The 22,972-nt window shown below is 35.2% G+C and overlaps 1 protein-coding gene across 6 annotated transcripts in view; it reads left to right on the forward strand.

Annotated features, from left to right (window-relative positions):
* spri (Src homology 2 domain-containing protein sprint) overlaps positions 1–22,972 on the forward strand; it is a 577,619-nt gene that overhangs the window by 135,155 nt on the left and 419,492 nt on the right. For all 6 annotated transcript variants that reach the window (XM_074124869.1, XM_074124867.1, XM_074124870.1 and 3 more), the window contains one exon: positions 20,155–20,246. In XM_074124869.1, the coding sequence (XP_073980970.1) occupies positions 20,155–20,246 (92 nt within the window). The remainder of the gene's footprint in view (positions 1–20,154; positions 20,247–22,972) is intronic.

Consider the following 22,972-nt stretch of genomic DNA (forward strand, 5'->3'; position numbering starts at 1 on the left):
TGATCACAGGCTGTCAGTGGCTACTTACTTCTCATTCGAGGTTTGTGTTTGGCGAAGGAGAGTTATTCTATTGACAGGTTGGTCCCAGTCTTCCCCTCAGTGGCCAGAGAATGGCAACACGCAATCTCTCATTTCACTGCAAAGTAGCAGATTCACCTTATTACGCTTATTAGTTTGTTCATCATGCTTTAAAATTTTGTGCCTTGATTAAACTGGAGAAATTCTAATTAAATTTAATTTGGAGCATTCTGTATTTAAGTCTCTATCACGGAGATACTACCTAATTTTGATATTATTTAAACTCAAGTAGAAAATTTTAAGTGGAAAATATAGTTCCATCTTGAAGCAAACAGAGTGCACTTTTTTATTCTAAATGAAATTGAGTCTTATACCAAAGATCTGCTCCATTTTCACAAAACGTTTCAAAAGTATAACGATAGCCATATGGAGCCGACTGTTTAATTAGGATCTGGGAAATATAACTGATGCTGTAGTATGATAAACAGCTGGGGTTTGTTGATGCTAACTGTTGGCCGTCAGGTGTTTGCCTAGAACCAGATTAGCATAGAGTATTCTCTCTTCATCGCCATCATCCTTCACTAAACTAATCTCCATAATTTTATCATAATGAGTAGGTCTTAATCCGCTTCAGTCTTTATACATATATATCTTCAACTATGCAAATACTTTCAGGTTACTTGAAACTTACTTTAAATTTCTCTTCTACCTTTAAGTTCTCTCTGCTTAAGAAAAACAAAAATGTCTAAATATTTATTTAATAATAGAAAAAAGGAACAATACATCTTTACAAATCTTGTCAAAGATTCTAATTGAATTCAGTGATCATCTCTTTTAAACAGGGTGTTCATTTTAAGACGGCTCAAAGGCATTTCAAATGCTCGCAAGCCAGGTTAGCCAGGAGGTTAACTGCTCTCTGTATCTGAGGAGACACCTTTGAAGGCGCAGTACATGCTGCATAAGTTGCGTAAAGTGCATTATTTGATAAATTGAGGAATAAGTTTGATCCTTTACATGAAAGATATTGATCACTTAAATATGTGGCAGGTGGTTTCCAATTTTTTTGGTAATTAAACGCAACTCTCCTAAAATTACCAAATAATTATTAAATCTTCTTGTCCGTAACAGATGTAAAATTAAATTTTAGCCATTTTATGTATGCTTGAGAACATCGAAAGCTCTTAACATTTGAATTTTCTTAGAAAAATCACTCGGAAAACGACTTATTTCCCGATATTAACAAAAATACTAGCTTTTCTGCCTTTGCAAAATTTTTAGTAGAAAGGGAATGGAAAAATACATAAAAATGACCTATCGCGTGCTCTTCTTTCTCTTTGATAACAAGTTAAAAAATTGAAATATGTTTAATAAATACCAGATTTTCAAATGGCCTAGCTCCTTTAATTTTGAAGATATCGAATTGCGGTTTCTGGTTTCTTTTATAACTTTTTAAATTCTTTAAAACTATGCATATGAAAATGGGGGTCAACTGCGATTTCTCATTTTTGGTCGCGCGTCAGCCGTTTATGCGGGCAGGAATCTAAAATCAAGTCACAGATTCTAAAACTAGAGGTGACGGGCAACAAATTTTTCCTCTACCATTTTTTGCTCAGATTAACCGTTTAAGCATGAAATGCATTTAAGCCGTCTTAAAATGAACAACCTGTACATATATTTTGTCACAAACATCTAATTTATCCAATTACCTTTACATTTTTTCCTGCAATCTAGATAAGAAAAGTACAGCGATCGTGCTAATATTTGCAAAATTGATTTTTCCTCGTAAATATGCGTTTTAAAGTCCCCTGTGCTCATTTAACTTTTGATCAAAAGCAGCGAATTTGAAGTACCATTAATAGAAACAATCATCTTACTAGACGATTCCGAACCTCCGCCTTCAACTATAGGAATCGCTCTTGAAAGAAGGTTTTTGTCACTATGCGGAAAGCTTTGCTATTTGGTACAACACCCACAGTAAGAGAGTCCTAAGAATCGAAGATTATTGACAAAATACAGTACAACCTCGATTAACCGGCCCTCGGTTAACCGCGGGATTCGGATTAACCGGAATCATGTTGAGTCATCATAAAAACACCTGGATCGGTGCTGAAACAAAAGTTAATTTTTGGTGGCGACAGGAGAATTTTTTGTTTTCCGATGTAACATAATTGTAGACGTGGCAGCAACTCTTTTATACCTGATTTTCTTGAAGGGTCATTATGTATGTATGTATGTAAAAATCCAAAATATGGTGCAATTAGTACTGAATTTCTTGGGTTTTACTACGGTCTTACAAAAGATCATGGGATTTACGTGTCGTAAATGGTTGATTTTCAAGTTCACGGTTATATGTAATATTTTTATGGATAATTACCGGCATTATTTTAATCTTCCCAGAGAGCAGCCTAATCTCAAGCTAGTCTTCAGTGTTAATCAGTTCGTCCTACAGTAAACATCTTTCGTTTGCCCTTTCGGTCGAATTTTTATTTCACTTACGCAATGGAATCCGTTAAGAGAACTGGTGCTAAACGTAAACGTATTTGTTTATCTATCGAAGATAAAATCCACATCATCGAAATTTCCAAAAAAAGATCAAATGTAAAAAAATATTGCTCTCCAATACGGTATTGGAGAGCAAACTGTTCGAGACAAAAAATATGTATGTAAAAAATAATCTCTGGGATGAAACAGTAATGTATTACTATGTAACACTGTGTATTCGGTTTAACCGGGATTTCTGATTTCCGGGGTGGGTATAGCCGGAGGTCAGCCCGGTTAATCGAGGTTGTACTGTAGTTCATCCATCTTATTTAGGTGGCATAAACCATCTTGGTTTTATCCCGCCTCCATTCAGACGACAGTCTATAAGTGCACGAAAGAAATTTGAAGATTACAATAATTGTGACGAAAGAAAAATATTTTTATCCATGATAAAGTAATTATATTCAGTTTATCCAGTTTATGATATTAGAGCTAACATATGTAATAAGGCGCAGTAGATCTGTTTGACATTGCCCAGCGATTCATAATGTAGCAGTGAGTTTATCTGCAGCATAATTACATCCTAGCTCTCTAATATGTATCCCTGTTTGTCGCACTGGGTGCTGAAATATTCATGATGAAGGTAATTAAGGCAACTGTATTCTGTACATTACTTCGTGAGTAATTACAACTAAAGGAATTACTTTCTCGTAAATTTTATTACTAAATAGTTACTATGATTTTTTATGAATGTCATGTGTTCAAATGGAATACCTTTCTGTAACTACACATTTTATTTTTAATTGTTCCATAGTCAGAAAATACGTTCATTAATCTCCGCCATTAAAGTTTCCTCAAGTTACTTTGAATGAATGAAATGAAAATAAATTTATTATCCTGGGACTATTGTCCCCTTAGAGTAAAAACATGTACAATTGGAGGCCCTGTTGGTTTGGCCTGTATTTCAGATATTTATATACAATTATAAAATTAAAATTAAGGAAATAAATGCATTCAATTATAATTTCGTAGGAAGCTGAGTACGAGGGTCGTTTGAAAAGTCCGTGCAAAGTTAGAGAGATAGCAGCACTGGCGCGTATCGAGGTTATGTTTAGTTAGTAGCATCTCTTGGAAGAACACACACCAAGTTTCAGCCAGATCGGTCTATTTCTTTGTGTTTGGCATTCGTTTGAATCGAGGAAGTCGAGTGATTTTCAAAAAATGGACGAAAAAGAATTTCGTGCGTTGATTAAACACTACTTCATGAAAGGCAAAACGCCTCAGGGGACTAAAGAGAAGCTTGATAAACATTATGGTGACTCTGCACCTTCGATTAGAACAGTTTATAAGTGGTTTCAAAATTTTCAGAGTGGCCATATGGGCACAAGTGACGCTGAACGTTCTGGACGCCCTGTTGAGGTTACTACTCCAGAAATCATTGATAAAATCCATGATATGGTGATGGATGACAGAAGAGTGAAGGTGCGTGAGATTGCTAGTGCTGTGGGCATCTCGAATGAACGGGTACATAATATTTTGCATCAACATTTGGACATGACAAAGCTATCCGCAAGATGGGTGCCGCGATTGCTCACGCTTGACCAAAAACGAAATCGTGTGAAGTGTTGCAAGGACGGTTTGCAGCTGTTCCAGAAGAATCCGCAGGACTTTAAGCGTCGTTTCGTCACTGTGGATGAAACATGGATACATCACTACACTCCTGAGACCAAAGAACAATCTAAACAATGGGTTACCAAGGGGGAATTTGCGCGCCAAAAAAGGCGAAGACCGTTCCTTCGGCCGGAAAGATTATGGCGACTGTCTTTTGGGATTCGCAAGGAATAATCCTCATCGACTATCTGGAAAAGGGTAAAACTATTACAGGTGCATATTATTCATCGTTATTGGACCGTTTGAAAACCGAGCTGCAAGAAAAACGCCCACGATTGGCCCACAAAAAAGTCCTTTTCCATCACGACAACGCACCAGCTCACACCTCAGCAGTTGTGGTCGCAAAATTAATGGAAATAGGGTTCCAACTCGTTTCACATCCCCCCTATTCTCCAGACTTGGCTCCCTCGGACTACTATTTCTTCCCCAATATGAAGAAATGGCTGGCGGGAAAAAGATTTTATTCAAACGAGGAGGTGATTGCAGAAACGAATGGCTATTTTTCAGACTTGGACAAATCCTATTATTCTGAAGGGATCAACAAACTAGAGCAGCGTTGGACGAAGTGTATAAGCCTAAAAGGAGACTGTGTTGAAAAATAAAAAAGGTTTACCCCCAAAAATTAAGTAGTTTTTATTTTTGCACGGACTTTTCAAACGACCCTCTTAGAAAGGAGATAATTGAACAGAAGGGATTTAAAGATGGAAAGGGTAGGAGCATGGCGGACAGATAAAGGTAAGGAGTTCCAGAGAGAGGTAGCGCGAATTAAGAAGGATTTGCCAAAGGATGAAATACGGTGTGGGGAATACAGAGATCAGAGGAACGAGATCTATTATTGCGAGAATGGATCGAGCATTTGAACTTGAAGAGTATTTTGTTGTTGGACTGTACAAAGGCTTGTTTGAGCGCATCCATAGTAACCTCAAATCAATTTCCCATTCACAAAAGGTTTCATCGTTACAAAAGTTGATGTTTTGATGTGAATTTAGTTTTTAATAATTCAAAACTTATAGTTTCTTGTTCTGTGATTGTGCCCAAGGCACAATAATAAGCTAATTGATGAATTAGCCCAACCCAAACTGATGACTTACATCTGATGTTGGGTAAAAATCCAAAACCGGCCAAATTGGGAGAAAACAATGCATACTACAACGTATAAAATCAAAGATTGGCACAAAAATGAATTATTCTACAGCTTACTAACATCTGAATATATTGCACCTTTGAAGTGTATTAAATTATTCAACTAGACTGAATAAAGGTAAATATTGATTTTGAAGTTATTGTTTAAGGTTTACAGTTTTGTATGAGTTTATTAGGGACCGTAGTAAAGCCAGGCGGAAGGAGGGTTATGCGGTGGCAGAACCATGGTATCTACCCTCTCGTCTGTACCATATTTCATTATACACCAAAAGAATTTAATATTTTACCCTTAACTGATTTTATGAAATATTTTAAATACTTTTCGTTCCTTCCATTTATTTACTTTTTGTGCTTTACTGGAACTAATAAATTTTATTATGTTGGTTTAATACTTTAATATACATTTATGTCTGTACATTATTATATCGTACATAAGCTATTAGGGGCTTTGAATCAAACTTTTATTTATACGTTCTAAACTGAGCGAAAAGTAGATGAGAAGGAGGTCTTTTTTTACCTTGCATATTTTGAACACTACTGAATTTAAAATCTACTCTGAAGTAAAATCTTAGGCATACATTATTTGTCTTTGTAAATTTGGAGTCCTGAATGGACCACAGCAAGGAGTCTGGAGTTACAATGAAAAAGTCTGTCGTGGTGCCATATTGAGTTTTCAGAAAAAGTAATCAGTTTTCTTCGAGAAATGTCAAGAAATCTTTGAAATGATCTTTTTAGGCCCTTTATAGTACCCTGTAAAAAAAAAATATATTTATAAGACACTAGTTTCGTCCTCAGTGCCACTTTTTACACTTGCTTGGCAGACAACGCTGTCCCTTAATACCACCATACACTGCTTAAAATATAACCTCATTTTTTTCCCCAATATACATTCATATTTGAAATCCATAATACTGGCATTTAAAACTCTCAACTTCCAACATTTTTAATGTCTAAGGGAAATTATTCTAAATTTCCTCGGTATTAACCAAAAGCAGAGGAAAATCAACCTTAAGAAAACTTTTTTAGCATTGACAAAATCAAGACGGTCCTCTCTTGTACAAAGCTGCCACTCGATTAACGCGCTGCCTTCTGCAGCAGACAAAGCCTACCCCAAAGAGTAGTAAGCCACCAAAAACTAACAGATAGCCACTACTGGTTTCACAAAAACTGGGGTGTCCCAAATTCCAGCCCCGTCCCAAATTACCTCCTTCTCCTCTAGTGTAATCTGATATTGGTGCTTGAAATATTAATTACTTAAGATAGTGCGGGAAGATGTCTCCCATTGGAAGAACTCCTTCAGATGTTCAAATTGCTGGTTAGAAGGAAATGGGTCATCAGTCTCTTAGGAGGATTCTTTGGGATTGTGAATGAGTTGGGATGGTTGGAGTCATGGATATTTATTTATTTTTTGGCGGTTTTTAATTAATTTTACAAAAAGAAATTTGGAAATCAGTGATGAGGGTTAAGTTTGATATTTAGAACGGGCGCTGGTAATGTTTCTGGGTAATATTGTCTGTATAGGAGTTGAAATTCTTGGTTGTACTTTAATCTTATCATCCCTGAGTTCAGAGCACTTTTGTAGTAGTATTCTAAAGAAGTCTACTGTTTTCAATTGAAAGTTGAGGCCCGCGAAGCTACATATAGTGGTACTAGATTCGATTCTTAGGCTAGGCCTCGAAGTCTATGTCTATGTTAGTAATTTATAGTAAAGTATGTTAGCAAGTTGCCTAACTAGCCTGCCAACAAAAATAGGCTTTTTTACTATACAATACGCGAGATATAATGAGCTTTTCGAGCTTCTTCTAAGTAGTCTAGAAAGAATTTAGTACCGTCTGTTAAGTTCCAGTCTTTTAAAGCCAGAATAATGAGTCTTTGTCGAGTTAAAATTACACACTGAAACGTTATTTAGTGGCTTCATCTCCTCGCTTAGAATCCCGCTTGAAATAAGTATTTTCTGTTCGTACATGTTGTTAATAAAAGTTATTGCCTACATTTTATGCACATTCACAGTAATTAATCACAATTTGAAACAGTGCATCACTACCAATTATGAGGCAGTTGAAAATTAAGGAACTAAATAAAAGTATAGCTTTCTAGATAAAACGGTGATTATCGTGTCTTATCGAAGTAACGGAAGTTGATCCAGTGGTTTGTGGCCCAAAACCTATGAAATAGTTCCACGGGATCTGCATTGTTATAATTGTAAAAATTGGAATATTTTCTTTAAAGAATTTTAACAAAACTGATCATGATTTCTAGCAGATTCGATACGTCTTTTTAAAATGATGAAAACGAAACCAAGATTCTAGAAACCACATTACGTTGAGGAATGCCGTCTTGATTTAATAAAAAGCCTTGAAAATACGATTCTTTAATAAAAAGCGCAATTTCATCATGTCTAATAGGCTTTTGACGAACTTAAATAGAAATAATGGTTAATAGGAATTTGATGTTTCTATTGGCCTCCTGTACGCTACACACTGGCTAGACACTTAAACAAATTGAGGTTGAATGTTTTAAATGAAACCTTCAACAATGACCTTGTTTACTGTTAATGTGCCTTGTACGCTAGTTTTATCACCTGAGAGGTGTAAAATTAAATTAATCCATAAAATAAACGAAGGGAAAAATTAATCAGCTGTAACATTAAATTTGTAAACACTCAATTTTTTTGAATTTTAAAATTGGCTTCTGATAATTATTTCTACACAAAATTCTCATTTTTTTTCTCGCTGAAATGTAGCGTCTTCTGTTAAATTATCAAATTTGCTTTTTCAACAGAAATACATAACTGGATTCCTTTGTTTTTTTAGACATGATCATCCACTCTTATCTGAAATATTTTAAGGAAAACACTTTACGATTTTTGGAAGCAATCAAATTCAGATAATCTTTGTACCCTGATAAAGCTCAAGATAAATGTCCTTTCTGTCCTACAATTTTCTATAAATAAAATGCCATCTAAGTTCAGTTCAGCTTTGTACGCACAAACGCTTGTTTTACTCGGTTGTCCAAAAACAAAGTCACATAGTATTTTGCAGTGTTGCCGCTAAAAATCAGAATCAGCATCATATTCTTTGCAAATGCCTTCTTATTTTGTGACTTAATATTTTGTCATGAAAAACATCTTTGCCAGTAGAATCTAAATGTTTTCATTTGATCTTAAACCTCCTAGTAAAGGGTTTTAATAAATTTAAACGAGATTTGAAAGTAGAAGCAAGTAGTGTTACTTGTGAACTCTCTTCCAACCTGTAACTTGAAAATTCCCTGGTTGGTAATCTATTTTAAAATAAAGTTTGGGAAAAAGACTAGTTATATGGAGAGCAACAGTTCTGAAGCTTTATGCAGTTTGCTGTTTGTTGTCTCGCAAGTTTGCTAGTTGAGCCCTCGTACGAGGGTCGTTTGAAAAGTCCGTGCAAAGTCAGAGAGATAGCACCACTGGCGCGTATCGAGGTTATGTTTAGTTAGTAGCATCTATTGGAAGAACACACACCAAGTTTCAGCCAGATCGGTCTATTTCTTTGTGTTTGGCATTCGTTTGAATCGAGGAAGTCGAGTGATTTTCAAAAAATGGACGAAAAAGAATTTCGTGTGTTGATTAAACACTACTTTATGAAAGGCAAAACGCCTCAGGAGACTAAAGAGAAGCTTGATAAACATTATGGTGACTCTGCACCTTCGATTAGAACAGTTTATAAGTGGTTTCAAAATTTTCGGAGTGGCCATATGGGCACAAGTGACGCTGAACGTTCTGGACGCCCTGTTGAGGTTACTACTCTAGAAATCATTGATTATATCATGGATTTTGTGATGGATGACAGAAGAGTGAAGGTGCGTGAGATTGCTAGTGCTGTGGGCATCTCGAATGAACGGGTACATAATATTTTGCATCAACATTTGGACATGACAAAGCTATCCGCAAGATGGGTGCCGCGATTGCTCACGCTTGACCAAAAACGAAATCGTGTGAAGTGTTGCAAGGACGGTTTGCAGCTGTTCCAGAAGAATCCGCATGACTTTAAGCGTCGTTTCGTCACTGTGGATGAAACATGGACACATCACTACACTCCTGAGACCAAAGAACAATCTAAACAATGGGTTACCAAGGGGGAATCTGCGCCAAAAAAGGCGAAGACCGTTCCTTCGGCCGGAAAGATCATGGCGACGGTCTTTTGGGATTTGTAAGGAATAATCCTCATCGACTATCTGGAAAAGGGTAAAACTATTACAGGTGCATATTATTCATCGTTATTGGGCCGTTTGAAAACCGAGCTGCAAGAAAAACGCCCACGATTGGCCCACAAAATAGTCCTTTTCCATCACGACAACGCACCAGCTCACACCTCAGCAGTTGTGGTCGCAAAATTAATGGAAATAGGGTTCCAACTCGTTTCACATCCCCCCTATTCTCCAGACTTGGCTCCCTCGGACTACTATTTCTTCCCCAATATGAAGAAATGGCTGGCGGGAAAAAGATTTTATTCAAACGAGGAGGTGATTGCAGAAACGAATGGCTATTTTTCAGACTTGGACAAATCCTATTATTCGGAAGGGATCAACAAACTAGAGCAGCGTTGGACGAAGTGTATAAGCCTAAAAGGAGACTATGTTGAAAAATAAAAAAGGTTTACCCCAAAAAATTAAGTAGTTTTTATTTTTGCACGGACTTTTCAAACGACCCTCGTATTTGGATACAAGTTGGGTATATGGTCTTCTTTTTTTTGGCCTATCCTGATAGAAAAAACTCTTAGTTCTTGTATAAATTTCTTTTAAATGTTTTCTTCGATCCTCCTCGGTTTGATGTTTTAGTTTGGCTGTGTGATTGATGCACTATTATAACAGCTACGTAGTTTGGCATGAGCGGAATTTATTTTAAGATGTATAATTATTGACTAAGGACTTGGGATATAGACCTTAAGAACAGTTTAGATTAATTGATTTAAGGACTAAAACAACAAAAGCTGCCTACACTAATTATTATAATTAATACTATTAGTAATAATTAATACTATTAAGTATTGAATATTGAACTAGATAAGAGTGTTATAATGGCTGGACAAACTGGCATGTATAGCCCTAACTATTGAATTTAGACTCAATGTCTGGTAATGTACTGGTATTTATGTACAACTTAGGACACAGGTCTTTGCTTAAAGCTAATATGTATTGTGGTACTGGGTTCGATTCCCGGTCTAGTCCTTGGATTTTATTTAATATGAGAAATTTACAGTTAAGTATGTTTGCTAGTCGCCTCCGTCCACGACACCTAATTGGTGGTAGTTGGACCTAAAGCCCGCCTGAATAAAATAGGCAATTACTTTACTTTACCTGGGACACTGTCTCCTTTGTTTGGTTTACGAATTGGTACAAATCTTAAGCTTTTGGAATAAATTTCTTTTGCCATTTGACCACAATACCTGCCAATCGGGTCAAAATTCCGAGATTATCTCTGAGTTTTTACGGTTTTTAAATTATTTTCAACATTTATCTCATCTTCCTGCCATTAGAATAATAATATCTGATCATTTTCAAGTATACAGTGCGGAACAAAAGTCTGCATACACCCTGAAAATTTGTCTTTTATCTCGGTCGGAAAGGATATCTCGCGTGGCTTCTTTGAATAATGTTTGCAATGTTACGATATGAAAATCCTTGATTAATTTAATTTAACTATTAATCTGCGTTCTGACACAGGAATTTCCTATCTTTGGTGAACCATTTTAAATAATAATAAATTCTTAAATAACTCAGATCCGCCTATATTCACGTTCCAACTAAAACTAATAAATTTGTAAATATTAAGATTTACCCTAACTAGTAAGTATTATTGTAATATTGAATTTATCAATTCTGTGTGTGGACTTTTGTTCAGGCATGAACTCCGATATTTTTATTTATATGCAATGGGAGATGGCAGAGGTCTCTTCATCTCTCATATATATTTTTAGTAACAATAGTTAGAAATGTTTAAATCACCTTTTTTACTCTAATAATTCTTTGTTTTGAAAATTCCCGAAATATTGTGGCGTATGTAGACTTTTGTTCGGCACTGTATATCATGTACAACTTATTGTAAACCTTAAAGCTTAGGTTTGGCTCTTGGGAAGGACGCAAATGAATCTTATTGCAAACATATTTGGTTTGTTAGACATACAATGACTCTACAAGACCAATAAAAATCCGAATGTACTGATTCTAGTTAGAACTGAATCAGTTTAAAGTTTGGATAGTTACTCTATACTTTGATTAATGAAATTTGTCCACAAAAATAAAGTCCGACATTCAAGGAATAGGTAATTAAAACAAGGTTTAACCGAATGAAAAAAGATTACAACGTAATACAAAAGAAAGGACCGTGTATATATACATACGTACAAGCGAGATCTGGTGTTGTTTTGAGTTTTAGTTAAATATATGACGTCATTGAGAACCAATCATGCGATCACTTGCAAACTGTGAGCAACCTTGTGCTAGCATTACCTCTCGCTCGCTCTCTCATGTCCCCAGTTGGGCTAACCCCCGGCTTAACTGCGGACTGCACTGAGGGTAGAGCCGCATGTTAATTAAGGGGATACCAGTGATACGCCTCCCGGGGATTCAGGTTTAACCTCTCCCTCGCCAATGGTACTAGGTTTCCTCTCCATGTACACAGTGCATGCAAGAAGGGTAGTGCGGTCTGGGTTGGTATAGTCCTGGTCATTATAGCCATCGGCTCTACTCTACCCTCTCGTGTTCACTATTCAATATAGTGGACAGTCATTAGCCCTTACTCCCGGGGGGTGTAACACCATCCTTTCTCCTTATATGTCAACTTGACTCAGTACGATCACAACATCCGTTTCATCATTCACCTCTTCCAGCATTTCCGTCCCTTTTCCTTTCTAACCAACTTTGGTTTGAAGCTGAATCTAACCTCACCTCCTAGGTAATGCCTCTTAGGGAACAAATATTTGATGGGATAGTGATTAGGTCCTTTGGCTAATAGAGGATATCCGATTCTTCTTTTGTTTGCCTTACTTGTCCATCCTCTGTTTCGCTCGTATTGTTCCTTCTTTCTTGTCTAAACCGAGCAGAATATCTCTATAAGAGAGTTTTAGGAAAATATTACTATATATTTATACTATTAATGAATATTATATTGTTTTTAATGGAACTTTTAGTTATAATTAATAAATAGCAAAAACTTTAATTTGCTGTTTGATAATTCAGTTATATTAAACCACTTCGAGAACAGCCATTAACTTAAATGCACTTACAACATAATTCTTTACTTTTGGTGTACATTGAGATTATACAGCTAATAAATACACTATTGTACATTAGACATTGATATCAAAAGCCAAAAGTGATTTTGACACATTTTGAATAGATTTTCTTTTTTATATTATTTTCTATATTAATTATATATTAATTAATCTATTAATTATATATTAATTAATATATTAATTATATATTAATTAATCTATTAATTATATATTAATTAATATATTATTTATATATTAATAAATTATTTTCCATGTTTCTCTGCATTTTTAGGGTGCAAGATTTGGTTTTTAAAGAGAGTTTATTATTTCACTATCTTTTTTCTTTTCAAACTTTTCTGTTTTATTTACGCTGGACAGACACATTGACAGACACACTGAACAGTTGTAAAAAATAATTTTTTTCGTTCTCAAGGGACCTCTTAGCAAATATATTTCCGGTCGAATATTTAATTCTGTACGATCACAACACCCTTTTAGTAGTGTAAGAGAATGGGTAAACAAAAATAGTGAACATCACTTTCAACTATTATCTGAGGGGATTTCACGTTCTAGATCCTTAGTTGAAGCTAGAAACATTAATCCTCTTTTCATTGTTAGGAATTCTTTAGGGATTGTCTGAACATTGTGCCAACTAAGGACAAAGTTGGAGGAAGACATGCAGTTTCTTTTCTGATGCTCCTTAAACCTTTTTGTTTAGGAAAGGATTTGTTTAACTACTTCTATTGGTTTGTCCGGAAAATAATGCAGGATTTTATGTTTTCTTTAAAATACCCCTTCAAATAGTAAACTGTTTATGTTTGTTGGACTTTTGACTTCTATAAATGTACTAAACACTTATTAATCTTCTTTCAAACAAAAATGTTACCTCTATAACATTTTGCTACTTGGAAATAATTCAGTCTTTACTAAGATGTCAAAGCGTGATTTTCGCATAATTTTGTTTTACGAGTTCAAAATCGGCCGGAAGGGGTCCCTAACGGCCAGAAATATCAACGATGTCTTGGGCGAAGGTCTGGATAAGTGAGTGCACTGTTCAACGGTGGTTCCAGAGATTTCGAGATGGAGAGTTGAGCCTCTTGAAGACAAAGAAGGCCATGGAAGAAATTCTGCCCTTGATGACGATGTTCTCCTAGCTTTGGTGGAAGAAAATCCCAGAACAACTGTTCGAGAACTGGCAGAGAAACTCGAAGTCAGTAAATCAACCGTCGAATACCATCTAAAGGCTACTGGGAAGTTGAAAAAGCTTGAAGGTTGGATTCCTCACACATTAAAACGACCGCCAAAAAGGTCAGCGGTATGAAATTTGTGCTGCAACTTCTTTGCCGAAACAACAGCGATCCTTTTCTGTCTCCAGAATTGTGACTTGCGATGAAAAGTGAATCCTCTACGACAACAGCAGACGCTCAAAAAAGGTAATGGTTACTGTTTGGTGGGCTTCATTTGAATCTGAATTATTACAGCTTCTTGAATCCTGGCGAAACCATCATTGTAACCAAATTGACGTTATCATCAGAAATTGGCAATAATGAAGCCATCTTTAGTCAATCGAAAGGGGCCCATTCTTATTGTATGACAACGCTCGGCCACATATCTCACGTTTGGCTTCCCCGAAAATTGTTGGAGCTAGGCTAAGAGACTCTGCCACACCCGCCCTACTCACCGGACCTCTACCTCTCGCCTACTGATTACCATTTTTTTTTTTAGACTCCTGGACCGCTATTTACAAAATAAAAAATTTATTGACCAAAGAACATTAGAAAATGCGTTTTTTGAATTTATAAATTCTAAGGATTCCAAATTCTATACAAAGGATATGGAGAAAAGTTACCCACACGTTGGCAGAAATGTATAGAAAGTAATGGAGACTATTTTGATTAATAAAAACAGTTATAAATCATTAATTTTTATTTTGTTTTTTAAAACCATAATCCTGCATTATTTTTCGGACAACCAAATATCATTAATTCATTCTATCGTTAATTTACTTAGTCTAGAGTTGGGATGATCAATTTGGCCCTAACAACTTCTCACGTTAAAGATAAACTACATCCACTGTTGCTGGCGGTAAGCTTTTTATGATGGGAAATTTTCAGGTAACTAGGGGGAAATATTGTGCATATTTAATGAGCGTTTAAAGGGTAATCTTTCAAAGGAAACACTGTAAAGAAACACTTAAAAAAAAAGAAGATCCTTCCAACCTAAAACTGAACTCAAACTTCTTATTTCTCTGGTGCAATATCTCCGGTATTACATAAGCAGGTAAGGGATTACAGTGAGTGGTGGACGGTGAAGTAAGCTACTTACTGCGAAGTAGATACCCCTCTTCACCTTATGAGCTTCTTCATGATGGATGCTATCCAAACTGCGCAGGGAGGAACGTTAGAAAGTATGGTGGCGAGTTGGAACGTAGGTAGAGAACAAGCTGCAACGTTTTCTCACCATAACTTACTCCACAGAAGGGGGCTTTTGCGAGAGAGTTTGGAGGTAAAAAAAAGAAGAGGTAGAGACGGAAGCCCATCCTACTTGAGAAGACATAGTAGCAATCCTTCTCCGCGATTCTCCCTCAAGTATACAGGAGAACCTCCAACAAACCTTCCAAGATTTATATACAGTATCCCTAAAACCTTCTCTAACTCCAACTGCGTACTATAGTCGAACTTGGAGACGCGATTTTAATAAATGTATAAAAATGTGAATAGTATGGGAAATACGAGGTAGAAGGAAATAGCTTCGCGTATGTCAGCTATAAACAACGTTAATATGATTTATGGAGCAGCCTTTCTCTATGTTCTTTGTGTCTGAGAGGCGTTTATGTGAGGTGCTCTTGTCTCTAACAGTTTTATTTATATATTTTTTTATCATGAACGTTTTTGAAGGTTAAAGAGACGCAACAACTCTGCATATTATACAGCAATGTTTAACCTAACATACCAACTTTTCTTTGAAGACAAAAATCTTATTAATTTCAACCAAAAAAAGAAGACTTTTCTCGTATATTCAAACGAAAAATGTTCATTTTTTACAGATTCTAAAATATAACTAAAATAGAATCTATAGCTAAATCTAAAAAATGTAAAAAACAAACCTGATGTCAATATCCACACAACCTTTCTCTGTGTTTAACCAAAGTGCTAGCCTGTAAATTTTATTTACTCTTTGATCTTTCAAAACGCATTTTACTCTTAATTACATTATACGAGGGGCCCCATCTATATTTCGAGCCTAATAATAAAAAAAACAGTAATTTGTCATTGAAAATGACTTTATTGTTTTTCAAAGTATTCTCCTTTATGTTCTATACACTTCTGCATGCGTTCGAACCACTTGTCAAAGCATTTTCTCCATTCCGCTTGAGACACCTCCAAAACATGGTTTTTGAATGCATCAACGGCTTCTTCTGCCGACGAAAATCGTTGTCCACGTAATTTATTGTTGACGTTCGGAGAAAAAAAAGAAGTCATTTGGTGCCAAATCAGGACTGTACGGCGGATGACCCCTTTAATTCGATTTTTTGAGTGCTCAAATAGTCGGTTGTTAGACGAGATCTGTGACAGCTGGCATTGTCTTGATGAAGAATGATCCGACGGCGCTTGTTTGTTTTCCTTATTTCATCGAAGACTTCCGGCAAACAAATGGTTGTGTACCATTCAGAATTGACCGTTCTACGTTCTTCTAAAGGCTACATGAACAGTTTTTCCGAAAAAACAGGCGACCATTTGTTTTTTTCCATTGAAAATTTTCACGAGTTAATTCCATTTCTTTGCTGAGACACAATTTTGAAGTGACTGTAAACAACACAAATCGCGCTCAAATAACAAAACGTTCTGAAGAAGGTTATAATCAAAAATTTCAAACTTTCAAGTCGAAACGGCAGATAGCACCTGACAACCTCTGTGTTGCCAAGGCTCAAAATATAAGTAGTGGCCCTCGTAGAGGGTGTTCATTTTAAGACGGCTCAAATGCATTTCATGCTTAAACGGTTAATCTGAGCAAAAAATGGTAGAGAAAAAATTTGTTGCCCGTCACCTCTAGTTTCAGAATATGTGACTTGATTATACATTCCTGCCCGCATACGCGGCTGACGCGCGACCAAATGTGAGGGTTCGCAGTTGACCCCCATTTTCATATACACAGTTTTGAAGAGTATAAAAAGTTATGAAAGGAACCGGAAACAGAGAGCAGTTGATAACCTCCTGGCTCACCTGGCTTGCGGGCCAGAGGAGGCACATTTGAAGGCACAGTACATGCCGCACAAGTTGAGTAAAGAGCATTATTTGATAAATCAAGGAATAAGTTTGTTCAATCAGTCTGGCTTTAGTTGGTCTGGATCTTTTCTGGAAACAGCTGTTGGGAACTTCTGATAGACTTAAAGATAGTGATTCTATTTAATTTCTATGATTATAAACTAGTAGGAGAATATTAATTTGTTTTGAAGAAGCGAAACAGTCGAAGGATTTGTATGATTCATCGTGTAACATTAAACAGACTATCGTGTGATAAAACTAGGAGCAAGCTTAATCCTGACCAAGAAGCTTATTCAACTTCGTTACTTACTGAGGAAATCTCTGCAGCACTTCCTGGGTCTAGTAGAACCCAAAGGCATAACTCCAAACACAATCTCTTGGTAAACATTAATTGAATTTACAGCCAATTCATAAGCCAATCTGATCTTATATACAGTTCGGTAGTTAGAAAACCCTGAAATAAAAATGAATTAAGATTATGAGACCATCTTTATTGCGGAGACAACCTGTAGTCAAGCAAGCATGAGTGTGATCTATTTGTAAGCTAAAGCAATCCGAATTTTCGCGCTAGGTTTCAGCACTCAGGGATTCAATAGAGGATTGAATATAGTACCCAACAACTAAACTTGAAGTGGAGCTGTTGAAGTACTTAAGAGAGCGATTAGGGGAATAAGAACCACAAACTACTTTAAACAAGTTACGAGTTCAGTAGACCCCAAAGTGGCTTAAGTGGCTTAAGAATATGATACTTGGAAAAAGTTCCAGATTTCCTCATTCCGCCGGAAAATTAGAGGAATTTAAGAAATACTTTTTATTAAACGCCGTTGACCTGGATTAAAAACCATTTAGCAATGGTACTTATATAGTAAAAGCACCTAAACTCTAATGTACTCTTTATTAATTAATAAAACTTAAATGTTATCAGCCTTCCTTTGATAATAACCGCCTTCCGGAACAGTAACCTAATACAAGGACCATGAAGCGAAGCGGAAATTGGAAATGGCTTAAATTAAGTTAGTGTAAATCAGTACCCCGGAGGTACACAACACTAAGTCCATTTTTTCAAAATTTCGTTTTTTAATGTTATTAATACAATTTTTTGTGATCTTTCCAATGGTACACTATGTCCTCTTCTTAATAATTACGGAGATACGAGTATATGTTAAACTTTGAACATAACACCATGTCACGAATCACACCGAAATAAGGACACTATGTGCACTTGGTATTTTGTGCTGATTCATTTTTTCAACACCATGTGCACTTTAATTACGTGTTTTTTCTTCAATTTTTGATCCATAAATTAAAAAATTAACCACAAATTTTTATTGAAAGGTCATACTCACATGGAAGGATCAATTAGCCTCCCTGTTGATTAAGATGAAAGCAGCTCATCGTCAGGGGTTTCTGGACCGCGTCTCTCTCTCGTCCCGCTTCCTTTTATACAGAGAACTTGACCACTCATTTAACTTTTGTCACCTGAATGAGGATAATTCCTTGGGTCTAACTCTAACTGAACTCCGCTGGATCTTTAAGTTAAGATGTGAGCTTGTCTACTTAAATCATACGCCATGGCTGCCTAGGGAGATTGAACTTTGTTCTCTTTGTAACTCAAGGTGCATTGAGGACGTGGTTCACTTTCTTGGTGACTGCTCAATTCTTTCTGAAATCCGGAGACTCTATCTCGGACGTTCAGTACTTACGAGAGAACAACTGATTTCTTTCCTAAATGGAACGCGAAATTGTCAACCTCTTATTAAATATGCTCGCCATGCCTGGTCTTATCGTTATCAGCTGGTTCAGGAGGTTAATTATTCATTTATAATTCTGTTATATATTGGTTATTTCGTTTTATTTTTATTTCTAGATCAGTCATATTTTTTGTTTATTATTGCTATTATTAATTTTTGGTTTATTTGTTTTCCCTTTGGGCTTATAAGTAAGAAAAAACCGCGAAAAAACTCTTTCATTTGCTCTCCTGTAAAAAAATTAAAAATGTGACATAGTGTTGTGTACCTCCGAGGTACTGAAATCTCCTCTAAGTAGAATGCTTGTTTTAAGAAAAGTATTAGTAGCAAAACTTTAATGAAACAAGACTAGAACATAACGGAATCTTGTCTAACGTAATATTTATCGTTTTTTCTAAAACTGATTTTCTATTCCTGAAAATTCTATTGAAAAATGTACTCCTTTAAGTTTTCTATTACTAAACGCCTTCACTTTCTTGGGAAAATGAGAAAATTCACCAATTAGTTTCCCTAATTTAATTAGGGAAATTCTTGTAATGAAGTTCGGAGTAGTACAAAATAATTCGTAGCAGATTTACTAAAACTGTGCCTAATAAACTTCGCTACAGGTTTTAAGACTTATTGAGGCCATTAATATTCAGTAATTAAAGTTTCTTTAGTGTTTGTAGTAAAGTTTACTAGTTGAAAATTTGCTTTTACATTTATCGAGATTGGCAGTTTTCTGAGGCACTCATAAAATGGTGTTGAACTTACAACTAATGGAAAACATTTCAGTTAAATAAATTATTTAGAAAGGTTATGAATTACCTTCTGTTGGCACTTTAAAGTTGAAATTTAAAGATTTTGGAATCAAACAACAATTTATTGACAAATATGATGCCTTTTAAATAAATTTTAATAAATATTTTACTCGCCTTTTAGTTGTTGGATGAATTTAGAGGTTATTAAAGGTTATAATTTCATTAATGTAACTGTTGTCAATAATATTGCATTAATTGTATTAACAAGTGTATTAGCGCCCCTAGTATCTGGTTCTATTCTTGAACATTTTCCACCTAGGTTAGGATGGCACTTTGTACGAAGGCCACAGTGTATAAATTATAAGGCTGTTCATTAATACAATCTTCATTAAACAGTTACACATTTTGTTTGTTATAAAATCCTTTAAAAAGAAGATCAACTAAAAGGATAATAAATTATTATAATTACAATAACAAAAATTTATCATAGTCTCCAATTATATTGATCACTTGTCAGTAAATTAATGATGTTATATCCCTATTTGTGATCCATATTGTAGTCTGTATCAAATAACTAAATTGAATGATTCATCAATTACATGCCAGAATATCCATTTTATAAACATGAAAATGCTTTAACGATATGCCCTAACTTTTTGACAAGTATTCGTATCAAATCTAGCAACTAATGATCTGTATTTTTGTTGGCTTTTTTCCCTTAAAAAATCTATATTATTTAACTTGTGTACCTTTTAAAATGTTCTAATTTTTCTTTTTCTCTTAAAAGATATTAATTTATAATCGCAATAATTATTAAATTGAAATAAATTTTCTATTATTACAGTTGCTGAGCTCATTGGCCAGCGATCTTGACTTTATGCTGAGCGACTTATGTCCAAGTCCACCGCCGTTGAATAATCAAGATGGTCAAATCAGGTATTTATAATTTTCTTTTTTATTAAATAATTTTATTTTGGTGGCGGATTCCATCTACGAATTAAAAATTAAAGTGGCGAAAAGAAGCGATAAATTACAGAAGATTCTGACGAGAATATTAGGAAAGGATGCTAGCCGTAGAGAGTACATTAATAATTACCAAGATTGAGAAAAAAATAATAAAACAAATTACCTGAAAGAATATTTACGCGTTTGTTCAATATTTCTTGAGACAGTTTTAGGCGAGAGATGTACTCGTATATCTGGCGTAATCTCGCTCGACGACTGAGGCCAAGCGATTTCTTAGAACACTAAGCAACAGAACTAACTGGCAACAGCCAGTAAGTAACCGAGATGTGTGTCAACAACCTGAAAAAGTGAGAAGTGTCACTCTCCACTGGATGATAATCATCTGGAATGGACTAGGAGGAAAATTGGTGGATTAAAGATTGTGATGGTTTGCTATAAGGGAAGAGAATGGTTAGGTCATAGAGAGCAGAATGCATAAGAAAGTGCATTACTGAGTATTTTTTTATTGAGTAGATTGGTGACTGAGTGTGTTGCAATTCTTGAAGAAAAAATAATAAAATAAAACTTACTTTTGTTTATTGAAATTAGAACATTTCTCGAAAGACAGTATAAATAAAGAAACAATTTACTTAGAAGTTAACAAAGAAAACATTATACCAATTCAATTCTAAGATAAGTTGTGTTTGTGTTAGTGTACACTCAAAAGGCATTTGTATTTATATTGTACTTGTTTCAATAATCTATTAAATATTAAGTTGGACACACTGCTTCAGCCCGCCTTTAATATCAAGTGATGTGTGTGATCAGTTCCCGTCGGCCATATTTTATCCGTGAGTTCTATTTTCTGTTTTTTGGTGTATTATTGTGTATTATTATAGTTTTCAAGTGTAACTTTTTAATAATTTGTCTTTAAGTTATTCTTAATGAGTGTTTTGATCATGTTTATTGCTTACACTGTGGTTATTTATTAGTAAGTTAGTGTAATAAATTAAGTGCTCTATGCTGGTTTGGAGATCTGTTCAGGGCAAGCCATGATTTTAGAAGGTAGGACTTTATTAAATTTTCATTGAAATTTATAAATTTTGACTAATTATTAACTTTATAATTAATCACTTAAATTAAACAAATTAATACTTCACAGATTGCAGTTTAATTTTCTCCTGATTCGTGTTTTTATTCTTAATATTTCAAAGCGTCACTTTCAAAGCTTCAAACTATCAGTAAATTTTAAATTTATTAATTTTTCTATTCAATTTAAATAATTTCATAAGTTAGTATTCTTTGAATTTAAAATTGTTACCATTTTTCATATCTCAGAATGTGCTTATAAGTTTTCCTTATTACCCACCAGGAGCGCTAGGTTCTTTGTCCGCCATGTAAATGATATTTTAATTTCTTTTCACGATTTTGGATTCAGTAAGTTCTATCATCGATTCTATTTATCTGCTTAAATGGATGTTCTCCCATACAAATTGTATTGAGTTTGCCTTAAATAATCATAAACATATATGTATATACCTTAGAAAAACATATATACATTATAAATATTAGAAAAACATATCATTCACTCCATAAAATTAATTATCGGTCACTGAAAACAGGGATTTCTAACTTAAATCTTGATGATGGTTTTGGGTTTCGGCCGATCATAATAGATTATCTTAGGGAATTAAGAGGTGCGGTCAATGTGGCCGCGAATCAATAAAATGCATGAGACTAAAAATACTTCTGTAAAGTGCTTTTGTGTCAATAATTTCACATTTGAATACAAAGCACATCTGTATTAGTTATCTAGATGGGCTGCCGAACAGATTAGCATGCTACTGCTGTCAACTGGCAACAGCTTTGGCCGTTGCTATGGTTGCCCCATTAATGATAGTCCAGGTGTTGGTCAGGTTGTAGAACAATGTCTGCCACACATTAAGGGTGATACCATTTCGTATGCTGACTGCGAGATTTGATGGTCTACCTAGACCCAAGGAGTGTCCCATTCTGTGCCACAGTTGGCCAGTTGGATAGCGTATACATATTGTCCTTGATACCCCATCCTCTAGCATGACTTCCCCACTCGGATAGTTATATCCACCAACGGTAGCTGGTCCTATTCACTAACGACATCCTGAACGCCCGACTAATGACTTGAAACTAACAACATTTACTACAATCTCTTCACCCTATATTCACAAGTGATGGTTCCTATTGCATATATCAAATTTCTGAAACTTCATTGGTTAAATTTTTATCATTAATTGGTCCAATTACTTGGACTATTATAATTATTTTCTTCTAGTCTGGATGCATTGTGACTGTTTCTTATTTTCAAGTTGACTTTTTGTACATTTTTGGGGCCCCCTGAGTAGGGAATGACCAAAATGTTTTTAGCGCGTTTTCCCCCTCTCTCCATCTCTTCTAATTATTAGGGTCTAATTATGATTAATTCGCTTTCATGGGCCGAGATTTCAAACTTAACTTACAAGATCATCTACCAACTTATATATGTATACGAGGTGTGGCTATTAAATAACGAGACCATTGCTGAACATTTTATTTTAAATTTATACATATTTAGTTATTATCACCTTCAATATACACCCCTCCCCTATCCCTACAACGCTCCAAGCGAATTTACCATTGTTCGAAACAGTGCTGGAAGTCTTTTTCTGTGAGCTCCTGCATGACACGTGCCGCTTTTTCTT

Source organism: Rhodnius prolixus, unplaced genomic scaffold (assembly GCF_049639745.1).
Source record: "Rhodnius prolixus isolate KJV_2025 unplaced genomic scaffold, Rpr scaffold_3, whole genome shotgun sequence".
NCBI lineage: Eukaryota > Metazoa > Arthropoda > Insecta > Hemiptera > Reduviidae > Rhodnius > Rhodnius prolixus.